Source organism: Lycorma delicatula, chromosome 6 (genome assembly GCF_047948215.1).
Source record: "Lycorma delicatula isolate Av1 chromosome 6, ASM4794821v1, whole genome shotgun sequence".
Classification (NCBI taxonomy): domain Eukaryota; kingdom Metazoa; phylum Arthropoda; class Insecta; order Hemiptera; family Fulgoridae; genus Lycorma; species Lycorma delicatula.
Window position 1 is genome coordinate 54466889 of NC_134460.1, and position 25272 is coordinate 54492160.

At 30.7% G+C, this 25272-nt stretch overlaps 1 protein-coding gene across 1 annotated transcript in view; it reads right to left on the reverse strand.

The window, feature by feature from the left end:
* LOC142327076 (pentatricopeptide repeat-containing protein 1, mitochondrial) overlaps positions 1-25272 on the reverse strand; it is a 71058-nt gene that overhangs the window by 21914 nt on the left and 23872 nt on the right. The window contains exons 4-5 of the mRNA XM_075369908.1: positions 8817-8988; positions 2121-2269 (exon numbers count right to left, since the gene is read on the reverse strand). Coding sequence (XP_075226023.1) covers positions 2121-2269; positions 8817-8988 — 321 coding nt within the window. The remainder of the gene's footprint in view (positions 1-2120; positions 2270-8816; positions 8989-25272) is intronic.

Here is a 25272-nt window from a genome sequence, read left to right on the forward strand (position 1 = left end):
AATGTGCCCCACAGATTGAGAAACACTACTTAAAAAAATATATATTCATTTACACCTAGACACTTCAATAAGTGGAAGATCTGATATTAGTAAAAAATAAACAACACTCAGTTTCACAGTTTTATTTATTAATATTATTATAAATGGATAAATAACTATTTACAATTGCTAAGCTTTCCAGTTAGTCACTTTCTTCTTCACTTTCATATTCATTTTCAGATCCAGAATCAGTAGTTTTCCCAGAGCATATCATCTTCTGCCCCATCCATATTATTTAAAATTAAGTTTTTAATCATAAGCTCTGAAGATATATTTTCCCATGCAGTCAATATCTATTCACAGACCAAGGAAAGAGATAGTCTTTTAATTCATCCAGTGAATATAAATGAATCATCATTGTTTGCCAACCAAGAAGAATAAAATTCTTTCAATCTGTCTTCAGAAAGTTTAATACATACATCTAAAGGTTGAAAGAGAGAAGTTAATCCTCCTGGAATATTTACTAATTCAGAATTCTTTTTTTATAATGAATTTGTTATATTTTCAGTCAAACATCTCCGAAAGCTATCATGGAACCAAGCATATATTTTTCCTTTCCCAAGCTTTTTGATCTATAAAGCCATATAAATTTTAACTATTCATCCATCCATTTTCATTAGATCGAACAATTAAACCTTTTGGGAAATTTTCTTTGGGCAAAGTCTTTCACTTGAAAATAGCAGAAGTTGGAAGTTTTGTTCCATATACTAAAATGGCAATCATAACTGTACACCTTTGTTTTTTACAGCCACCAGTTCAAACAGGAACACTTCTTTCACTGATCAGACTTATTATAGTTGAATTCTGTGGCATTCAAAGTATACAGACATCTGATTAGTGTTACCTATTTGTGATAGTTTGAAATAAAACTTTTTGCGCAAGCCAATAACACATAGCTGAAATTACATAAATTTTTCTTCATATGCGTCTGGAAATCTTTGACAAACAGTGGTCCATCTTCTTATAGTCAAACCAGATCTAATCTTCGAAACCAATTTCTGCAAGCATTAAAGATAATTATTTCTTGCTCTAATTCAAGGAATTTTCCAGACTTTGGTCCATGAAAAGATCTTATTTTAGAAGAAGCACCAAGCAATCTTTTTCTTTCGCCGATGTTGATACACAACTCATCGATATCATATTTTTTACTGGCTGCTCGTTTATAATTCCATCTTCTGACACAACTCTTAGTTTTTCAGCAAAAAGTAAACAAACAAAATTTTTATTAGTTTGAAAACATAACTTTTAATTAAAAAGTAGTTTTTAAAAAAAGGAAAATAATGTGACCAAGATCTGACACATTTACAAGTTTGAAATCAACTGAGTACTGAAAGGTAAGTGAAAAGCAAGAAGAAAATTCACTTGAAATAAATAAAACTAAAAACTGGAATTTAACGTATTTCCAGAGACTCATTTCATTCTACGAATTTTGTTAAAGAATAAAGAACTAATAATAGTCATAACAAGATCAACCTTTCCATTCTTCTTCTAGTGGCAAAGATAGGTATTATAATAAAATTCATCTTCATTGACGTATTGTATCTATTTTTGTATAACCTTTTATAGTCACAGTCATATAAAACACTGGCTTGTAAAATATAATAAACGTTCATTTAGTAATATTCACTCAATTTTTATAATAAAGCAAATAAGATCTGTACCTTGGAATTTTAGAAAGTAAATCATGAAAAATGCTGCAGGGCTTATGCAAATAAATATGGTATTTACAAAACTGGAAAACTTACAAGAAAGCCAAAAGAAAATCTATAATTCTTTTCTTATCAACTAAAAACGAAGCAGTATAAAAAAAAAGTTCATAGGTATGTCAAACCCTGTGAGTCAGTATGACAACAGGGAGAGGGCTACTACATTAATCACTTTATTATCCTACTTCAGTTCTTCCATACTAAAGATGTCATATAAAAATTTGGTAAAATACATAATCCTACTAAATTCATAATAAAATAAAGACGAACTGAAAAGTCATAAAAGGTGAAACTGTCCTAAAAAGTAAAAAAAAACACTTTTTCAATTCTTGGCTGTCTAAAAAAAAACAAACTGATATAGAAGAGGACACTTACCAATAAACCATGACGAAGACCGGCTTCACTATCGGTTATACATGCCTGAAGAAGGAAGTTGAATGTCCCAGTTGTAACATTAACATTGTTTTCAATCATTTCATCAACAGCATTAAAAGCACTTTCTAAATCATTGCAACGACCATATGCTAAAAAAAAAATACAAATTAAAATAACTTAAAAAACCATAATAGAACACTGATAAATTTAATGCAAATAACAGTGTCAGAGTTTTGCAGTAATGCTTAGCCACTGCTTACCAAACAACAATATCCATTCCACATGCTTTGTTTGATTACTAGAGTGATTAATAATTATTGATTGTTAAAAAATGCATGACCCACTCAAAAATAAAGAACATTGCAGACCTTGCAGTGCTCTCAAATTGGCAATACACCCAGTATATAAGTCAACTTTATCATTACGTAAATATGTTATTAATGTTTTTCTATACAATTATAAACATGAAAAAATAACATGTCTTGCAAAATGTGATCTTAGAAGCTTGATTTGGTTTTTAAACAATTGGCAGAAAGGTTCATACAAGCATTAAGAATTTAAAGGCAAATAAAGGAAGTATGTGCTGATGTGGTCAAAAAAAAATTGATTATGAGAAAATCATAAATCATGTTCAATAAAGATCAAATTTATGTGATGAAGATAGTTCTGGATAACTCTCAACCGTAATTAAAAAACAGAAGGAAAAATCAACTCTGAAGTTTAAACATTTAAATGATTCACTGTTGATGGATTATATAGCTAATTTCCTACAATTTCAAGATCTTTTCTACATGAAATTTTGAGTGCAAAAATGTATGCCAAGTACGTACCTTTTACTATTATTTGAAGAAGACAAGAATATGCAGATGGAGAATTGTTTAATTTTTTTACTGATATAAATGGTGAGAGAACTATGAATTGTTTAATCAAATCTTACTGATGGTGAAACACAATAAGTGCCTATTTATGGAGAGGCATATTCTAGAATTCCTTCAAAAAACCAACAAAAATCAAGCAATCTCTGACCGCATGGAAAAATTAAGGCACAAATTTTCTGATAGTAGAAAGGCTTTTTACTTGTTGATTCCATTCTAAATGAATTAACAATAAATTCACAGACTAATGAAATAATTAACTAGCTCTACAATGAAAACTCCAAACAAATGGTACAGCCCGTTATCAACCAACACTGCATTGTTTCATGTTAGTGCTCATGTGCACGCTAAAACTCAGATTGTCCACTCTATAACACACATTCTAGTTCAAAAATTTCATGGAGAACTGTTTGAAACCCTAGTACCCCTTACAATTTTGAGTCCTGATCTGAACCAGCAATTTTTCAGACAGTTTTTAGGAGATCATTTTGGAAGTGGTGATGAGGTCAAAACACTCAGTGACTAGAAAAAATTGGTATTTTTAATTTGGTGGGATAGCAAAACTAGTGGCATGATGTGTTGAATTTAATTTAAAACGGTGCAAAATAAAGTATTATGTAATAAAATAAAATACTAAATAAATAAATAGTATTCAATTTCTGGCTTTAATATCAAAAAAGTCACTACTTTCTGGATAATAATTGTAGATAACTTAATTATGTTTATGTTCATAATTTAAAACATTATAATTTCATAATACAAAAAAAATACATAGATTTCAAAACACAAAAAGGCTGATTAGTTTTGCTGGGTCACATTACATTACCAGAAAGTTGTTATTTAAATAAACTAATGTAGCAAGGTAGAGAAGGGAAGCTTTCTTTATTTATACTTACTTTTAGTTTAACTTTGATGTACTACAGATTAAACAATCACAAAGATTCAAATGATTTTGTAACAAATATTCTACTGCAAAATCCAAAACCTGTACTTTATTAAATGTGTGCAACTGTTATTTCTAACATGGTACTCATTAAGATACTTGTGTACTTTAAAATTCTCCTTTAGAACTCATGAGACCTACTGTCCAAATACATATCACTCTTAGTCAAGTTTGAAGACATATTCGGTACTAAAAGAATAGTCTCTTCATGGACTAAAAGATTTTCATTAAGTATAAATAAAAGTTTAGCCAGAAATAGAAATAGAAGTTTAGAATTGAAGATAATTGAAGAAATTATAATGGAAAGAAAAATTTTAAAGAGAATATTAATAGATGAAAATAAAACGTTCCAAGAAGCGCCAAACACAGCTGAACTTTCTGAAGAAGGAAGGTAAGAGATATCAGAAAGAATGAAGAGAGAGGTACTGGGCAGACAGAAAAACAGAAAAAACCACAACACAACACAAATAAATAAATAATCCAAGATGAACTATTCTGAAAAAAAAATAAACCATTTAGCCTGTTCAGTTATATCACCATTAATTATCTTAATATATTCTTTATATACTTTATTTCATTTTTTTTTTTTTGTAAATCTGAAAAAAGAAGAATTTTGAAAGCCTAAATTTATAGATTAAAACTTGCAAATCCATAGCCAAAATGGCTTCACCCTAGCCAGCATTATTTACTATAGTATTTTAGATGGATCTGCTAAATCTTAAATCAATAACTTTACATCTTTTTCAATTTTTAAGCTTTTTATGAAGACCTAATATCTTCACTACAAAAACCCATAATCAAGAGGCTCAATGATGTCAGTTCATTATCTGAAAGAACGCAGTAAATGTTGAGTTTTCTTTGCTATCACATCATCACATAACAATAAATTTTTAAAAACTTTAAAAAAAGCTGCTCTTCATAAGTTTTATTTAATGTTGTACTACAGTAGAATTTATGATAAAACCAAACCAATGTGTTTCAAATTTGGAGTTGCAGTTGTAAAGAACATAATAAGACATTCACAAAAAGTATTAAAAAAAGCATAACTTTAGTGATTTACAATCATTTTATGATTTAAACTTGTCGTAAACTGGATAACGATTTTAATCAGCCAAAGTGCTTTGGAATTGAGGTTCTGAAGTAGAATCTTCTCAAATTTACTTAAATTCTCTAAAAAAGAGCATCAATATATCACCTTACAATTCAATACATTTAGACCAATGACTTTGGACTACAGACTTAAATAGTGAAGGTAATACTCTCTGGCGATGGTCCTGTCTTTTTCCAGGTACTTTATGAGCATCACACCACAAGAATCCCAAAAAAAAACCATACCCATGGCTTTAAATTTACGATATCTTTGAAGCAATTTTACCTTCTCCTACCCAATGTTTGGACCGCTGTTGGACTCTGGCAAGTAATGGTAAATCCACATTTCATTAACTGTTACAAAATGTCAAACAAAACTCAGCAAAACTGTGTTTCAGTAAGTCTAAGTACCTATGAGAATTGTTCAATCAAATGCATTTTTGGTTGACTGATAACAAATATGGAACCCTTTGGGCAGAAAACTTTATCATACCCAAACTATCACGTAAAATGTAGTGGACATAATCTATCAAGATGTTTGTAATAGCATACCTATCAAGATATTTGCCATTTGCATACCTTCAGCTGGCAATCATTTAATGTGACATTATGGATTTTTGTGGCAATTCCATCCATCTTAGCAGTACTGGATATACTGAAAGTCCATCATCTTACATTGATGTGTGAGCATACATTTAAATTTGACAGCTCACTAGGCAGTAGGTCAGAAACAAAGGAGAAGAATTCTTTAGGGGCAATTTATTTTTTTTCGTAAGACTATCAAGGTTAAACCTTTTTAAACAAAGTACTTTGTACTGCTCAAACCTCAATGTTATCCTTTTTTTCAGAAAATGATAAACTTGTTTGCTTTATTCATCGCTATAAACAAGTAACTTGATGCACACATGTGAAACCTTGCACCACACCATCTAAAGGATCATACTTAACAAATCTCTAGCCATTTTTTCATACTTGCGCTAACTCTGTGCCAGGCCAAGAAATTTCTGAACAACCCTGGTATAAAGACAATCAACATAGATAAAATTAAAGAAGCTAAATTTTATGTACACTTTAAAAAATTCTGATAATCCATTTCTGAGATATTTATCCTCAAATTCAATCACACATACCATTTAATCAGATAGTAGTTAAAATAATAAAGCTTCATTAGTTCTTAACGTTAGTTACAGCTGTTATACTGAGCACTTTATCAATTCCTGTTAGCAATCGTTCTGTACATGCTCTACAAAAAGATTTCTGGGACAAAAGCTTTAGTAGTTGACACAAAAATGAAGAAAATACAATTATTTGTTAATTGAGTAAAGAGGAATGATAAAGAACATGAATTCTGATGATCAAACTTACATAATAATATAGTATTATGTCTCAACGCCATAAAAACACATGTATAGAATAATTGTCCACATATATTACATATTTGGTGATTTTTTTTTTATATGCACTTTAAAAGAATAGAAATAAATAAATAATCATGATTTAAATGTGACACATTTAAACAGTAAAATGGGAGAATCTCAATATCTTTTTCCAAATTAGATTCAATAGGATCACATCTAAGATGAACTTTTGTTAAATGAAATCTGCAAAACATTCCTCTAATGTGTTCTACTATGATGTTTTAGTTCCAATTAAAACTATTATCTTCCAACCTTTTATTGTAAGAGTGTGAATATACTAAGCTCACAAGTGTCCAGATCAACTGAAATAAAATAAAGAACTTGAACAAAATAAAGCTTTTGTTTTATTGTCAGTTTGTTATTTTACAGAAGCCTTTTTACAAAATGGCAAATATTACATTATCAATAAATAAATAACTGCTTGATCATTTATCCAATTCAAAAGCATACTTCAAATCCTGACTCCTGCACTGGAAGAGACCCATCTTGTGACGATTCTGGTTGAGGCACCACCCCTTCTGTTCTTAGCTCAAATGGGCTTTACCAGAAGTCATCTTAAATGCTTCAGTAAACATTTCCATTGATGTTTTAACTCAACTTTGCTATTGCCATCGCTGCAAGCTTTTCCAAAAACATTTTGCTAATTTGTAGTTCACTCAATATTTAAACATTTCATAGAAGCACAATCCCTGTGTCTCACTCTTAACACCAAATGACACAAAATAATCATTCACCAAATAAATTTCAAAACTAGGTAGCACTATCAAATATATAAATTAATTTGAGTCTATTATAAACATCTAAGAGTGAGGTCAATGTTTCCACTCTCCCACATCACATGTTCCTTACACATTCTACCTCGATCCAGTCCACACTCAGAAGCAAGGTCAAAGTCTTTACCCTTCTAAATACAGCTCCATCACAGAGTCCCTAACAGAACATGCTTCTGATCTGATCTGCTCCTGGAAGTGAGGTCAATGTCTTCACCCTTCCACTCATAGCTCTATCACAGAGAATTAAACAAGCAGCTAAACTAACCGGGGCTGGATGCCAAACTGCCTTTCGTGGCTAACAAGTGCCCAAGCAAGTCCTTAGCCACCCAGGTAGCAACTCTGCTATTAGAGCAACAAACCCCTTCAGCCATCCTCTGCAGAGCCAGAAATCTTAGGAAGCCAGCAACTACAAAACATTCTTTTCAAGTATTCCAACTGGTTTGCAAATCTAAGAGATAATTAATTCTCTCCCAAGTTCTTTAACTTTCTAGTATGTTCAGCTTCGTACTTTGGCCAAACATACAGGACTTGGTGCACACTACTATCAACTCTACATTCTGGGCATAAACCTGAGACAAGCAAACCAAACCTAGCCACCTTATCTCTAAAAACACCATATCCAGAAGGAAACCGAGTAATATTCTGACAAAGGAAAATCCATCTAGTAACTCATAAAGCTATCATATCCAGGAAAATACAATGCATGTAACAACCATCAGAAAATTCTTTCCACCTAACCTGCCATAAATGGAAGCCTTGGTCCTCGATCTCTCACATGTGTCCAGAGATAAGTTTGCCTATTTTTTTGGCATTGTATCACAATTGGCAGTCAGTGGCAAGGATATCGATTGGCTTAACACCTCCAATAACAAGGACTGCCTCTTGAGAAACAGTTTTACAGCCACCTATCATTGACAGTAGTAGAAGGGTGCTGGGCTTTCAACAAAATATTCCCATAACCTTTATATCCCATTCATTGAGCCAAACAGGTGCAGCATACAGCATTACCGCCTGACAAATGCCTTTATAAAGAACATGCACAGTTCTGAAATTTAAACACCAATTGAGATAGACTATTCTACAAACACCAAAGAAAGCATCACCTGCCTTTTTGGCAATATTTTGAAAGTGCTCCTTGAATCAAAGATTTTAGATATCTTTGAAGCAGGGCACACCTGATTGGATGGCCTACCATTGATACACGAGCCTGTCATGTATCAGCTAACCTTCCTTTAAGCAGTATACTTTACAATGGTTATGAACAGAAAGCAACCTAACAATATATGATTCTGAACTGGATATCAGGTGAGAGATTCTTTAACTTTTATTTGGAGGAGCCAAACACAGCCTAATAAAATTGCTGAAATAATTACAAATTACCATCCTAATGTATAAATGTAACATTTGAGAATAAATCATTAATACATTAATTTCTATTGTTTTAAGATTAGTTGAAAAAGAATATGAATTAATAATAGTCCATTTAATGCAAGAGTACTACTAACATAACTTGTAGTTTCAACATCAATGAAAATGAAAATAACTGAAGCTACGACTTAAGTAATAATTAATATAAAATAAAAAACAAATTAATTTACCTTTTATCATGGCATGGTAGTTTGACTGATTTGGTATATAACCTTTTTCTAACATAATTTCTCTTAGTCTTTTCAAACGTTTTAATCCATCACTACGCCAAGGACTAGCTGAACAAGCATTAAAAAGACTTGTGTATGTAGATGCAGATGGTTCCAAACCTCTCTTTTTCATCTGTATTAAAAACATTATAAATAGTATAAGATATCACATCAGTGTACAAATAAGATTTTTACTAGCTAAGGTCACTGGGTACATCTAAGGAAAAATAAACAAACGTTTTTCAGTAGCAAATGGATTCCTTGATTTACAGATGTTTGATAAGATGATCATGAGATTCTGTTAAATAAACTTGAAAGTGTCAGTAAAAGAGGTCTTTTAGCAAAGTTAATAAGCTATTTAGCAAAGTTAATAAGTTATTTAAGCAATCGGAAACAACTAGTAAAATTAAAATATACTGTAAAGAGTAATTATGGTAATATAGTAATGGCCTTTATTGTTTATTGTCTACATAAATAATATATTTGACTTATGCTTAGCTGACAGCATAATCATATCTTTTTCTGATGATACAGTATTATTAGGTGCCAAAGAAAACAGTTATGAATGTTAATACAAATGCAAACTTTAGTAAATTTAATTGATGCATGGTTAATTAATAATAATTTAACATTAAAGATAGATAAAACAGTACCCATTACTTTAGGGCTTTATACTAATATTTTACCTGATCATTTTGATTTACAAATAGATTATCAAATAATCCAAAGGGTTGAAAAAAAACAAAATATCTTGATCTATTTATTGATTGCCACGTGAAATGCGACCATCAAATTATTTAAATTGACAATAGGACTAAGTATCTAATAGATATATTTTCAAAGTTGAGTCATTTGCTTTCCCCTAAAAATGTCAAACGGTTTTATATGGATTATATTGCAGTGTGGTAATAAACAGAATAATAGCATGAGGATCTTCAAACAAAATTACTCTTATCTTGAATCAAAACATTCACAACAAAATAATGAAAATAGATAAAAGAAAAATTAGAGAAATTGTGTAAAACCAATAGATATTAGAGAAACATATATTTCACACTACTACAAAAATCTCCGCTTAACATATACAAATAGCACAAGCAATACTAGAAATATGATAATTCCATTATTGGAAATAAAAATTATTACTAAAATGGAATATACTTTTTCAATAAACTACTGAATGAACTGAAAATTATAAATACTAAAAACTGAAATCGCGCATTAACAATATATTTGAGATGTGTGAATGAATAACGTAAACCTGCTTGTTATTTATTTATCAGTATTGTGTCTTTATTTTTTAACATCATAAGTGTTAGTTTGTAAGTATTTTTTTTGTACCAGACTGGTTAGATGTTTGTAGTATCGCTCCAAACAGCAATATATAATTACTTCATATTGTATTGTTACCATGTAACCTGGTTTAATAAATCAGTCAATATAAATCTGTAGCCTGAAGGACACCATTTCCATTTCTGTCAAAAATGGGTTTATGAACGAATCATATAGTATTTTTTGTGCTCTTCCACTGGTATAAAACATTATCCTCAGCTGTGGATAATAAACAAGATAGCTACTTTTAAAATGATTACAAGCACAAATTTTACTGGGGTATCAACACCAAGTGCAGATATCATTGTATACCTCTTTTTGAACAATTTGACTGAAGTATATCATATGCTCATGATGTTTTATACCTCTAACTCGTACTTAAAATTTTGATGTGGCTAATGTGAGAAGAGACAAAGTGAATATGTCAAAAGATAACATGCAATATTATTTTATTTTAACATATTTTAAAGTCATATTAATAAAGTAATTATTTTCACATCAATTATAATTGTATTCATTTCATATGTGCCCATCTTAACTTTCTAGTTTAGCAACTCTAATAACTCAGTAGAAGTTTTTTCTAAATAAACCTTTTATTCAGTTATTATTAGTATTCATATTTATTCTCTTGAATGGGATTTGTTGCGTTAAAATAATAGTTTTTAATTAGTGTTTAAAATATGATAAAAAATTGTAATATCACGGGCTGGAAAAGTTATATCCATGTTAATAACAAATCAGATAACTTCAAATCAGGATGAAAGTGAGTAACATATTCTACCTTTAGGTTTAGTCTTCAGTTAACACAATGGTTTCAATAGCTGTTCAAACAAACTCTTAAATGTGCTAATTTTCTTACTTAGTAACTAGAATAATGTAAGTAGTTTCATGATATGCCAGAGTTCCAGCGGGTTGCTCAACATGATATTTTACATACTAATTGCAACTGTACTCTGGCTTATACTGAAGATTATGAAAATCTTACTGCCACTTTCTTTAGGTCACCTATTCAGCCTTTGACCCATTGCAAGGCCATCTTGGAGAGTACATGTAGCTTTGGCTTTTAGATTAAGAGACCGTAACAATAAGAAACTTTCCTCATGATTGTTCAGTAATCATGAAATTAATTGCCGAGTTATTGAAATTAAAAAAAACAGTTTTTAGACAAAAAAGTAAATATATCTTCAGAACCTTTAGTAAGTTAATAAAGAAATCTGAGAAAATTTTTTTACGGAAATTACGTTATAGTTTTCTGGGTCACAGCGGGCGCTACAATAACAATTATATATTTTCCTGCTTTAATATGGGTTATTTTATCCTGGCATTTGAGAAAAATCTTACTGTAAATGCTTTGTATTGATCTTTAATGTGAGCCTATATTAATTATTCTTGTTTTTTTTTTAAGGCTTACAATATTTTGTACATTTGTAATAATTAATTCTAATTAACAAACATGTTAAAATATTCAACTTTTCAACTAGCTGCACAATTATCAAGGTTTCGTTTTATTTGCAGAAACTGTAATTGTGCAAAAACAACAGAGAAAAAATATTACTGCAGAAAATTATGTAAATGAACCATATCCTTTATTTTCAAATGAACAAGCCCATGAGGGAACCTCAGCTTCTCCCAATTGCTCTCAAATGATCAAGTTGCAGACTTAGATTTGTTAGAAAAAGATTTGTATTTACATGACTTTTAAAATACTTCAGAGGATGAGGATTATGAACCAGCTTTAGACATAAGCTCTGAATCAGAGAATGAAATGCATAAACCTACGAGAAATGTATTAAGTAAAATACAAAATGCTGATATACTGAAATACTGAATACTGATATGGAGCAACATGATTTCAAACATTTTAAATCACTGTACAGAATCTTCGTTTATTTACAGGAAAGCTTTTAAAAAGCAGCCAATACTCCTGTCACAATTTGTTCATCTTAAAGTTGGGCAAGAAAATATTGGTGAATTATTTTATAAATATGAAACTGACGTCGACAAAGAATTTCTTTTAGTTAATTTATGAAGTAATTTTGGAAATAATGACATCAAGTTTCCAAATGTACTTGATGTCATTAGAGTCGATCCAAAACCGATATCGCTATTAAAATACAAAGACCTGTTAATTCTACTTAAGTATCTACCATCACAGTTCATTTTATCAAAACACATGTAACTGCAGGAAAGTAAATGATTTTCCTGAAGAAGAAAGTGATGAAGACTAAAGGAAATAATTATTTTTAATGAAAGATTTAGTTTAGAATATTGGTTTTATTAATAAATTATATTTGAACATGAAGATTTTCTGCTCTTTAAAAATTTCTTATTGCAAATTTTTATCATACAGTAGATAATATTACTAATGAAGAAATGATTATATTTTTTAGTTCTTTGTAAACTTTTTTTGAGTGTCTGTAACAATAATATTATATTGCATTACATTTTTCTATATGAACAAAATAATTTTATAATAATAATTAGTCTTTTAATTACCTTTTTCTTTTCATTGTTAACAGTATTACAATATTGTAATACTGTTAACAATAAAACGATTGTACAATATTGTACAATCGTTTTATTGCACAATTTTTTTGTTTCATGGACAAAACAATTAGGAGGTTATGTTGCACTAATATTATCTTTTATGAATGGAATTTTTATAAAATATGTTTTTTTCAAAATAAAACGTAATTTTCTCCAGACTTACTGAAATGATGTTAAAATTCATTTAAAAAAAAAATGTTAACTACATAGAGGTGACACCATATCCATTTTTTTAAAAATATAAAACAAAAATTAATAAATATGCAATAGCATCTACAAAAGTAGACCTGGATAAGATATTTTAGTATCATGGAAGGATGGTGATGAGCAAAGGAAATTAAAAAAAGCAAATTTCAGAACTTCAAAATGCTCTACTATAAAATTGTAAAATGGAGATGATGTCCTTTACCTCCAGGCTTATATATTACATATACATACATAAAGAGTGTTCGGAAAATTACTGTGCGCTGGAATTATGGAAGTGTAATGACAAAACTTTCTTAACTATTACTTTGTATTTTGATTTCATTATTTTATAGAAACGAATATTACAATAACTTGAATAGCTTATAAAAAGTGTTGAAAATGACCTCCACCAACATCAATACAACACTGCACACATTTCAATTTGTTTTCAAATACTTTAACCAGCTTTAACCAACTTAATGAAACTACTTGAAAATGACCTCCACCAACATCAATACAACATTGCACACATTTCAATTTGTTTTCAAATACTTTAACCAACTTGATGAAACTACTTGTTTTACTGTCCCCCCATAGAAAGTAATCTGGAGGTGTCAGATAGGGTGACTGTGCAGGCCATAAACCTCCCAAAATGATTCATTCAGCAGACATTTCATAAAAAAGTCATTGAACTATTAGCTGTGTGCACTGTGGCTATTGTGGGAAGCAACCATTTTGTTGGAACCAACCATGATTGATTTCTACTTCTGTTAAGGTCTAATGAAGTTTGTTAAAACACCACAATAATGATCACTATTAACTACATTTTCAAAAAAGATTGGATCCACAGTGCATATGTTTTACTCACACCGACCCAGACCCCAATTTTCACTTCGTGTAAAGATTGTTTGGGTAATTCATGAGGGTCATTTTTCGACCACAGTCATGTATTTTGTGAATTAATATACCCTCCCAGATGAAACCACGCTTCTTCTGTAAATAACATAATGTCCCCAAGGATAACTACAGAATTTTGGTCAATAAAATGTTTAAACCATTGACAATAATTAATTATTTTGGCATGATCTGTAGGTTTCAGTTCTTGAACATACATTCCTTTATAGGGGCAACTTTATGTGTGGTAACAAGTCCAACATATTGCTGCTGTACTAACTTACTTAATGTGTAAACATTGACTTTGACGGACTTTCAGCCATAGCATCCAAAATATCAAACAGCTCATTTAGTTTAGGTGGTCTTCCACTTCAAATCACTTCAATCAGCATCTCCGCAATCAGTCTCCACTTCAATCAGCATCTTCAGCAGAGCCTGTTGCCTGAAATTTTTCAATAAGGGTTCACTGACCCTGCATTCCTCACTGTATTTGGAAACTTTTCAGAAAACTTGTGCTTCACTAAATCAGTATACTTGTCACCTTCATGAAAGATGTTTTTAACGAGGAAAATGAGTTCATCTACTGTAAGAACTATTACGTTTCTCCCAAATACTGATTCCGATAAATGAAATGAGATGAAACAAAACGAAGCACATTCAATCACAATTCAACATCTGATGTCATGGTTTATTATTGAGCAATCCCCAGCAAACCCACAGGGCAACCAACCCTATCCCAAAAAAACAGAATGCACCACACATAATTCTAAGCATACTGCACGACTTTCCAAATATATATATATAATTCCACTACAATATTTTTTACTGGTCCTTCAGTTCCTATATAACACGTCTCCATTCTTCTCTCCCATCTACAACTCCTTTCCAATCTCTCAAACACATAGTTCAGGTCTTCCTTCACATCCTGTAACAATCTTCTATCCCCCAGCCATTTTGTAAAGCATAAATATTCACATTTATTACATTTGTTTGCTACCTCTGTCATTTTTCTGGGCTGTAATAACTTGAACGTTATATATATATATATATATATATATATATATATATTTTAATTTCAAAATTTTATTCAGTTCCCAAAGACCATTTCAATGTTTCATTTCAATACTGTTATCTTTATATCTATCTAAAACCTGAGGCATGTATATTTTTGATCTGAAGTAGATAATTACTTTCTCATCTAGAGAGCACTGTAAGTCTAGAAGGGGAAGTATTGTAGTCGGTCCAATTTGAACATATGTAGTTTTCACGGATCTAGATGTTTTGACACCTAAGGAACCCAAAAAAATGTATGGAAATTTTTTGGATGTTAATGTTCACATGTATGTGTGTGTGTGTGTGTTCAGTGTTGGCTTCTAAATCATCTTATATCTCCAGAACTACTGGACCGATTTTGACCAAACTTTGTCATATTACTTCAATATGAGCCATTGATGCTATTAAATTTTTAACTTAAAAGGTCAAGGTAGTAAGGCTGTAGAGAAATATCACCCTCAGTATCTCAAGATTTCGCCTAATTAAGGTTATATTTTTCTTAGCCGCATTTGTTAATGATTAAAAAATAACAATATCTGCAAAAAACGTTTTCGCAAAATCGCACCCCCACCCCAAAAAATGTTGTAGTCGTCTACTATGTTGTGAAGTCACAGGTGAGCGGTAGAATTAAATATATGAATAATATTTAACGTGTAAAAAAGTACTCGGTCTGGCTGGGTCTCGAACTCGATCGCCAGTTTGACTTGGTACCTGGTTAACCCTCGCGGCTACACCAGCCTGTCGACGGTCGCCACTAGTACGCCACACCCCCGTGAATTAAATACGGTATGCGCGCGCGCTTTAGTTAGAATCATTGAATTGACAACAAAAAGTATTGTATTTAAATAAAATATTAAATATTTAAATATTTTAAAATCAGTAGTGCGTGTAAGCCGTCCATCAAAAAAAAAAAAAACACACTAGTAGGGCTTTCCAGGATCGCGGCTTTAGCCGCGTAACGGGAAAGTCCTACAACTGTGTTGTCAGTTTCTTTTAATTCAATCAAGTAATTAATACCAAACTGAATATCCAGCTCGGAGGATCAGACCCCTGATTTTATTATTAAATGCAGTGGCGGCTCGCGTATAGGCACTGTGGAACTGCAGCACCCCCTGTTTTCACTTGATATTATTGAAATATAGAAAATTCCCTCTCGAGGAACTGTAAAGCCTGAAGTAAAGATGCTAGAAGAACAGGATTTTGAAAGAACAACCGTGCAGCGCGGAGGCCATTAAATGAAAGGGCGAGCACTTCAGCCGCCCCACATGCATTAGCGGGGAAGGTACCGAGTCTTGATTCAGACGCACTGCTAACCGCACTATCAGAGCCATTATCATATGCCGGCAGCAAGACATCCTCCGTAATTTACTGCGAAGGATCATAATATTCCATCTCCGAGGCCTCAGATACCATGGAATTCGACATTGAGGACTTCAGGAAGATGGAAAAAGAAGAAAGAAAGGATGGCCTAAGGGCAAACTAGGCGATAAATATAAATAATGTAATAAGTTTTAAGAAATTTTGACGAATTTAATGAAAGATAAATTTTTGGTAATTGTATGACTTTGCAGTTGCTTTGATACATGTGAACATTTTGTTTGAAATGTTTTAAGTGGCAATGGCCCTTTACGTCCTTGGCATCCTGTATTTTCTTTCAAGGTTTTAATATTCTTTGACAAGTTTTTTTTAAAGGATGATTTATCTGACAAGACTAGTGTTTTGACTAAGTCGCTTGTGTTTTTCATTAGCAAGGGAAAATATACTTTTAGAGATATATACATTTTTTTTTTTTTTTTTGGAAAGGAGCTAATGACCACAATAGTCATGACCCTAAAATTAAAAAAAATAATAAATGGCATTGGGCAGTTCAAATAATAAGACAAGCAAATAAAGAAAGTTTTCATAAAATTATCGCTACTTCTTATAAGAGGGGTAACAGGAGAAGGGGAACCACCTGGTATTTGTAAAGTGGTAAACTACCATTACAGTTGAAACTCTCCATGACTCATTTGACGCGTGCTGGCCGTTACAATTTTCTCCCCTCTCCACGACTAATATTAAAACGACGGTTATAATCATAAAGCATAAAGAGCTCCCCCCTCGATTGAATACGTAATGCATTGTTGTTTAAAGAGAACCGTAAAAACGTATATTTAAAAGTCTTGAGTTTAAAGTGTAATAAATATTTAAAGATAAAACTTACTAACGGAAATTTAATCATTAACAAGGGTAAATTTATATAACTGAAATTAAAAATAGATTGCAATTTTTAAAAACTAACAAAATTACAAAAGAATAGACGAAGTATTTTAAAAATAAAATACGGACTTCTAAAACGCACTAGCATGTAAAATTTACTCTATAAATTCTTTTAAAAAAATTGTGCCAAATTAAAAACAAATTACCGGCAACTTTTAATCTAAATTACGCGACGACTTCAGAAACTGAATATTTATAGAAACGAATGGCATTAGTTTTTTCTTTAGTAAATTTTTACAAGCAGTTTTTATAACTTTTAAGTTTATTTTATTAAAAGGGTTTTAATTTTTATCTAAAATATATTTTAAAAGAAGTTAAAATGCATGCCGTTCACAGCAAACTTAAAGGCCAAGAAACGCCCTGCGTTTCTCTACAAAAAAAACCCTGAAAATAAATGCAACACTTCCTGAGGTAATTTAAAACAGATTTCCAACTTTTAAAGGCAAACCTTTGTTCCAAACGGATCAAAAATATAAAATTCATACTTCGAATTTTTCAATCAAGAAATCCAAAAAATTTGAATTTCCAAACATTATAAATTAGTTAAAAATCAAGATTTTTAAGTTAAAGGTTTAAATTTTAAACTTTTGAACTATTTTTAACAAAACACCTAGTCAACAACGAAAAAAATGAGCGTTAAAAATACAAAAATAATGAATTAGAAATGGAACGACAAATAAAAAATATCTGAAAATCGTAACTTTTAAAAAACTCCATTAATTCATGCGAACAAAAGCTTTTTCTTATTATATTATTCATTTACTAGTCTGGCAAAAAAACAACGTACTTTAAACGTAAAGTATGTAAACAGTAACGTATGTAAATGTAGTAACGTAAACTAATTTTTAAATAATTTTTTTTAACCAAAAATGTGTATTACCTAAATAAACGATTTAAAAATATATTTTTTTTACATAAACCATCTTGGATATTGCTGTAGCGTAATGATATTATAATGTTAATCCGATTTGCAAAGTATTTTCACACGAACTCAACAAAATTATTAGCAAAACCAAAGTGAACAATAGTTAGTTATTATATAAAATAATACATGTTCTTTTATTTCAGAGAGCCGTAGCACACACTCGGAAGCCTTTCGTCGTTTCTCGGTTCACTTTTAACAAAGATTCATTTGCGTTTCTTGAGAATTTACTTTCTTCTGTCAGCTTTTTTAGGCCTAACCGTATTTTAAATAAATATAATACAAAAAAAATGTAAAATAAAATAAATTTTATTTTGGATAAATCAAATTTCAAAATCCGGCCAATAAAGTATTCTTTCTATTCTCAAAATTTTGACTTTCTTAAGTAGTGACCAAATTAAGAATAACTATTTACGCGGTATTATTTTTAATTTTTACTTTATACATAGAATGTAACAATTTGTTTCCACTTCTTTGCTACTCCACGTACCCGGCGTTGTTAGTTATCATGAAACCATACTTTTTTTTATCCTTGATTTCTTCATCTGACGCCTCATTCGTTTATTTCTAAATTCTTGGATAAATTTATGTAATTTTCCTTAAAAGTCTTTTTTTTTTACATCCAATTCTGTATTCATCGATGCTGTCCTTATTTACGGGGTTTTCAATCATAGGAATTCTACTGCACGATGCCATCAACTCTACAACAAACCATTCCGATTCAAGGTGGACCACGTATCCATCTGCTGCTGTACCCGTATCCGAGCAAGGATGAATTTGGAAGACGCTGAATACTCACCTTGCTTAGAAGAGGCTAAAATTTGCTGGTTGCGAAAGCAGATAACCTTCCGTCCAATGCATTTCTTGATATTTAATAGGATCACCCAGGCGAAACCTCTTACGAAACAAATTATCGTAATAAAAACCTAACCTTCCAACAAAATACCAATGCATTCTAAATGGATAATCGATAGTATTTTCAGTATCGGTTTATTTTTATTGAAAATAGTTGTGTTTTAAGATCTACTACGATATTGAATGAATGAGTTTAGCAAAATGTATTAATTTAATTTATTATTACTGTTGTTATTTATTGTTTATAAACATTTAAGAAAAAGTCTAATGATTTTTTGACGGGCAGTATGTATAATCATGTAAGCATGTTCTCAGCTAAGGGGATGCACACACACACACACACACACATACAAATGCCCTTTAGTAGGGTAGGATAAAAAACAACAGGTCGTGACCTATTGATAATCAACGCCCACCAAAAACTACTGAAGATAAATTGATGAAATTTTGTATACACGTTCTTCTTCCGGTGTAAGTGCACACTAAGGAAGGGATTTTTGTAATTCCAAGTTCAAAGGTTAAAATGGAGTAACAATGAAGTTTACTATTTTTTTTTTTTAATTTCTCAATAACAGGTTGATAAAGATAGCAACCTGATTTTTGGTATGTGTAATGTTCTTGTGAATATCCAAAAACCAATATCTAGACTTTTCGAAATTCAACCTTGAAAGGGGTGAAGAAAGGTAAAAAAATTTTGGAAAATGACTGCAACTTTTCCCCGTTTCCCACTACATTAAATGAGATATTCAGTAGATTTGGGCTTGCAAATACTCTTTAAATAAACATCAAAACACCAAGGTTTTTTGAATTTCCAATTTTTAAGGGGTGCGATTGTATACGGCGCGACGGCTCAACCAACACAGCCATTGCCATTGTTACTGTATGTACGACGCAACTGGTTGTACCTGCCTCCGATTACTTTACTATATATATATATATATATATATATATATATATATATATATATATATATATATATTTATATATATTTATATATATTATGTATATATATATATATTTTGCATATATATATATATGCAAAATACTATACTCATTACTCTGCTATACTCTTGGTTCTAGAACTGGAATTTTTCTAGGATTCAACAGGTACCTTTGAAAATCGTCACTCTTCAAAGAATGAAAAACAAGGGTTAAAATGATTGATCGAATTATTAAGAATTCTCCCATTCACCAGAAGATATAAATCGTGCAATTCAGTTACTATTCTGTAAGGATAATTGTAAGTAACTATATCTAGAGAATTTAAGGCCGGTTGAACTCCTCGCAATAAAAGCTCCACATTTCTTACCCGCTTTAAAACTGAAAATCTTTTGCCAAGTTTTGTCAATCCTAAGATATATAGAAAAAATTTAAAACGACAAAACTTTCGTTCAATAAAACGTTACAACCGAAAATCTTTAAAAGTACAATAACACGAAATAGCAAGAATCCAAACACCACCCTAACCTAATTCTACAAAAGAGAAATTTTTCAAAGTATTCCATATAAGGCGTCTGATTAATAATGTACAATAATAATGTACGATGTTAATCAGATGTACGATGTTAATAATGTACAATAATAATGTACGATGAAATATTTTTAAAACTATAACTTCCTATTCAAATGTACAATAAAACGTTTCTTAGGAAAGTTAAAGTTAAAAACGTTTAAGACGGTTTTTCATACAGCTATTTCTAAATAGCCAGTTCTAAAATGAAATTACCTGATAATAATCAAACCATTCTATTCGTAAAACCAGCATAGTCTAAAAAAATATTGTAGGATCAAGAAATATATTCTCCTCATAAATTATTTTTACAAGTAAATAAATATATATATAAATTAACATTAATTTATTAATGTTCATTTATTATTATTGTGAATAATTAATATAAATAAAAAAAAAACATCGTTTTCAAATCCTTGATGCAAAATTATTGCAGTTAATTTTGCAATCAATTTCAACACTTTAAAGTTTCAACAATCTGAATTTGATGACTTTTTTAAAACATTCCCGTAATTTGAAAAACGACAAAGATAAAATTTCATGAAAATCACTTCAGTTGTTTAGTTTTCAATAGAAGACAATCGATCAAAATACTAAAAATACCAAACTGTATAAAACTGATAAAATCTTATAACTTGAAGATCACTACTAAAATCTAAATATAATTTAATTAAATGTTTCAAATAAAATCATAAAATTTAATAATTAACTGTTGAATTACGAAATAGAAATAACAATAGTTCAATTAATATACATATAACCAAATTCACCGATAATAATTTTCAACTCGTTTTAGAATTATAAAAGATTACAAGTTGAAAATATAAACGTATTTCATTTGTCTTTTTTTTCCTGATGACCCTTACACTTGTTTACCATTGATTCCGATACCGTTGCATATTCAGGAGTGGTTTCAATAGAAAACGATATAAAGAAAAAAATTGTAGGAGAAGAAAGAGAGAAATTATTGGAGAGCGAAAGAACACAAGGAGCAGCTGTGTTTGCCAGAAGCCAGATAGAGAGCAGCTGCTCATCGGCGTATTTCAGATCACAAGTCGACCGACTATTAACATATTACATAGAATACCAAATCATCTCGCTATTATATATACAAAATTCTTTTAGGACATATCATTCGACGAAAAACCTTTCAACATCATTAGATCTTTAAATTAAATAAAAGAAAGGAAATATCACAGAAAGAATGTTACTTTTCTAAATAAAATATACATCAATGTATACTTATATTGAAATTAACGGAAATGTTTATTTGCCAGACAATACGAAACTCATAAGGACATAGATAAAAATCATACACTATAATTTCTAGTTATTATAAATATAGCGTTCATGCAGTATTTAAAAATTTTTCGGTTGGGTCTACAAAATTTTGAAATAGTAATAATATAAACTTAATCGATAAATAAATAGTAAACATTAATAAAAACTCTTAACAAATATATTACTTAACGAATAAATTATCTACAACAGAGAATCATGTTGATTAGAAAATGATTACATTATACCATTTCAAGTACAGTATTTTCAAAAATAAATTAAAAATTCGAGTATTCGCCAAAAAAAGATCATTAAAAAAGGATGAAAAAAACTTAAATTGAAAAAGCAGGAAAATCAATAAATACAATAGAAAAAATCTAATGTGTACACCACATGACTACCTTGTACGCCTATTAAATTACATACACATTTTTTACTGCACTTCATTTAAACTTATTTCATTTGAAAGTGAGATACGATCCTCCAATTCTTTAATAAAGTGGACAGTTACGATTGTTGAAACTAGACAACGTGTGCACAAATTAAGATCAAAAGAATTATATCGAACCAAACAGCGATTAAATGATTGGCAACAAAAAACAAAAAAACGAAACGATCATCAACTCCGACTTGTGAAGAATACTGTCCGACAATATCAAAGGAGTAATGAACCATCGGCCCAGTAGTTCTGGAGATATAAGATGATTTAGAGGCCGTTAACATTAAACTAACATTGGCCATTAACATTAACAATCAGAGGTCATACAGAAACCGAACATTAACATCTGGAAAATTTCCATCCGGTTTTTTGGGTTCCTTAGGGGGTGTCAAAACATCAAGATCCGGTGAAAACCGCATATGCCCAAATTGAATCGATTACAATACTTTCCCTTCTACAGGAATAGCTCTACTATAGCGCTACCTAGACGAGAAAGTAAAATTAAAATAAAATTTTTAAAATGTCACAAAACATGATACAAATTTATTTTAGTAATGCTATGTTGTGGTGTGTGTGTGTGTGTGTGTGTGTGTGTCTGTCCAACCATTTGGAATACCTGAACGCATCAATTCTTCACACATCATTTGTTACTGCTTACGATGTAAATTTCTTATCGGAAAAAGGAAGAAAAGATTAATAAATAAAACTCGTAACGGTTGCAGAATTTTCCCGAAATTTACATACAACTTAAAAGTTTTAAACCATCCCTAAAGTAATAAAATTGAAAATTACTATATCGCCTCACTTTCTACTTTATATACTTATTTTCTCATAAACTGAAAAATAATTTTTAAAAATGTTTAATTACTTGTTAAACCAACTGCAGAATTTAAATCAACTCAAATAATATTTTTGGTTATTTGCACATAAGTATATTTTTAAAGAGGTGCAATTAAAAATTGTTCTATTTCTGAAATAATTATTTCTTCCACCCTGAAGCCTCATTTAAAAATCATAATAAGAATACATGTCAAATCGATATTTGAAAAAGTACAGAATTAAAAGAATTAAAAATGACACAGTTTAAAGATTTGCGGCTTAATGAAACTACTTTTGAAAGTTTTTTCGTTTTATTTCCAGTGATATTTTTAAGTATATTTTTTATGACAAACTAAAAACAGCCACGAGTCAAATTTAAATTAATTTCAATTCTTTTTTAGGTACAGCACACCTCAATACATCTTTACCAGATCACACGATTTTTTTTCTTTTAACAAGCCGTCCTTAACACACAAAACTCTACCACGATAAATATTTTAGGTAAAGTTGGAATTTCCAAACTCAAAAAAACAATTATCAATCTTTTTGATTTATTTTCATTGCCGGCCAATTATGGACCACAAAAAGATAGACTATTTCTTTTTCTTTTTGTTCCCTTCAATTTTTCTCCAGTAATTGTTCTCGTATACGTTCGGAAAGGCTTTTCCTTACTTCTAACAATTTTTCCCTTCAGATGTTTGAGGTTTTTCTTCGGGAAACCTGTATATAGGTGTGTTGTGTGTGTGCGTGTGTGGGCGCACACACACACACATAACTATCGTATTATCGTAACTGGGATCATATGGCCCTATTAAGCGATATTAACGAAAAATGCATAAGTACAGTAAAGTACATACTAAATATTAAAAAGGATTTAACGTCTTATTATTAGGAATGTTATTTATAAAACAATATAAAATTATTTAAAAGACATTTTTTAAATAAAAAAGGATTAAATTGTTTTCGCTGTCTTAAATATTTAATAAAAAGAAAGCTTGATCAACAAAACGAAACTCAAAATAATGAATGCCTTTTATGGTCAGTAAAATACAAAAATATCTCCTCCTTTAATGTCTCTTACTTGGTTAAACTTCTTGAAAACAAATTTTCTACTTTGCTCTGTCGTGTTCTTTCATTACCTAGCGTTCAACAAATTTGGCACAGACTCGCAGTTCCGCTAGCGGGCTTCTTTCACTACCTCTTGCATAAAATTCTGCTAACGTCCGTCAATGAACTTTTTGCATCGTGTATAGATACGCGTTTGACTTCGGTTCGTCTTCAACTTCGTTCGGTTGTGATTAAGCTTTTCGATTGTATTGTCATCACTTTCAAACAACTTCAAAGAATTAAGTACAATGCAGAAAAATGCAGAACCAACAAAAGTTTTCTCCTAGTAGTTAAAGAGAATTACTCCCTCCCTATAGCGTTTAAACAACGGTTAAACGACTTACATCACTAATAAAATTGTGTTATTTTACTTTTAAAATAAAAAAATAAACGAACTATTAGGCATTATAATGGCATTTTAAACCGTTAAACTGGCGTAAGTTTACATCAATTATACCAATATGTTTCTAATTTTACAAAAATGACCCGATTAAACGCTTGGCCTGAATAGCCGGAGGTCCTATTAACCGGAATTCACTATATATAAGCACGGTTCTTAGTTGTATAGGAACGATTCTTTTTATTAAATAATACATATTATTTAATGCATACGTATGCAAATTTCACCCGTTTTTATTGTTAACTACTGTAATAAAAATCTATTGTTCTGAGTCTTTTTAATTATTTTTCCACGGTTAAAAAAGGCAGGAAACGTAATATTTATAGCTTCCAAATATTAAAAAAATTAGATAAAAACGGAATAAATATAAAAGCATTCTATTATTTTTGTGAAGCAACTGGTTTACATTTAAATCGCCAAAATGAGCAATAAGAGCAGATGTTCGGACCTGCATTATACCTTACAGCCATCACGACCGTTTGGCGCGTGCCGTTGAAAAGCTCGTAGTCCCCCCCCCCCCCCAAATCCGACGTCATACCTAGTACCACCTTGTTTCACTATATATACAATAGAACAGTAGAGTTAGAGCCCCTCCCCCCGTACAGGACTTTACAACTGACGGTTAAACCCACTTCCTCCCTACAAGAGAACCCCTTCCCAGTCAGCTATCGAAACATGATTCTTACGAATAAAAAACTTCTGTAAGTCTAAAGAGAGGTGTGTTAGAGTGCAGTTCAGCTAGTGCCTTTTAAACTTCACATCCTGTCGGAATAACACAAGTCGACGTCAAATATATATACATACATTTATATCGTT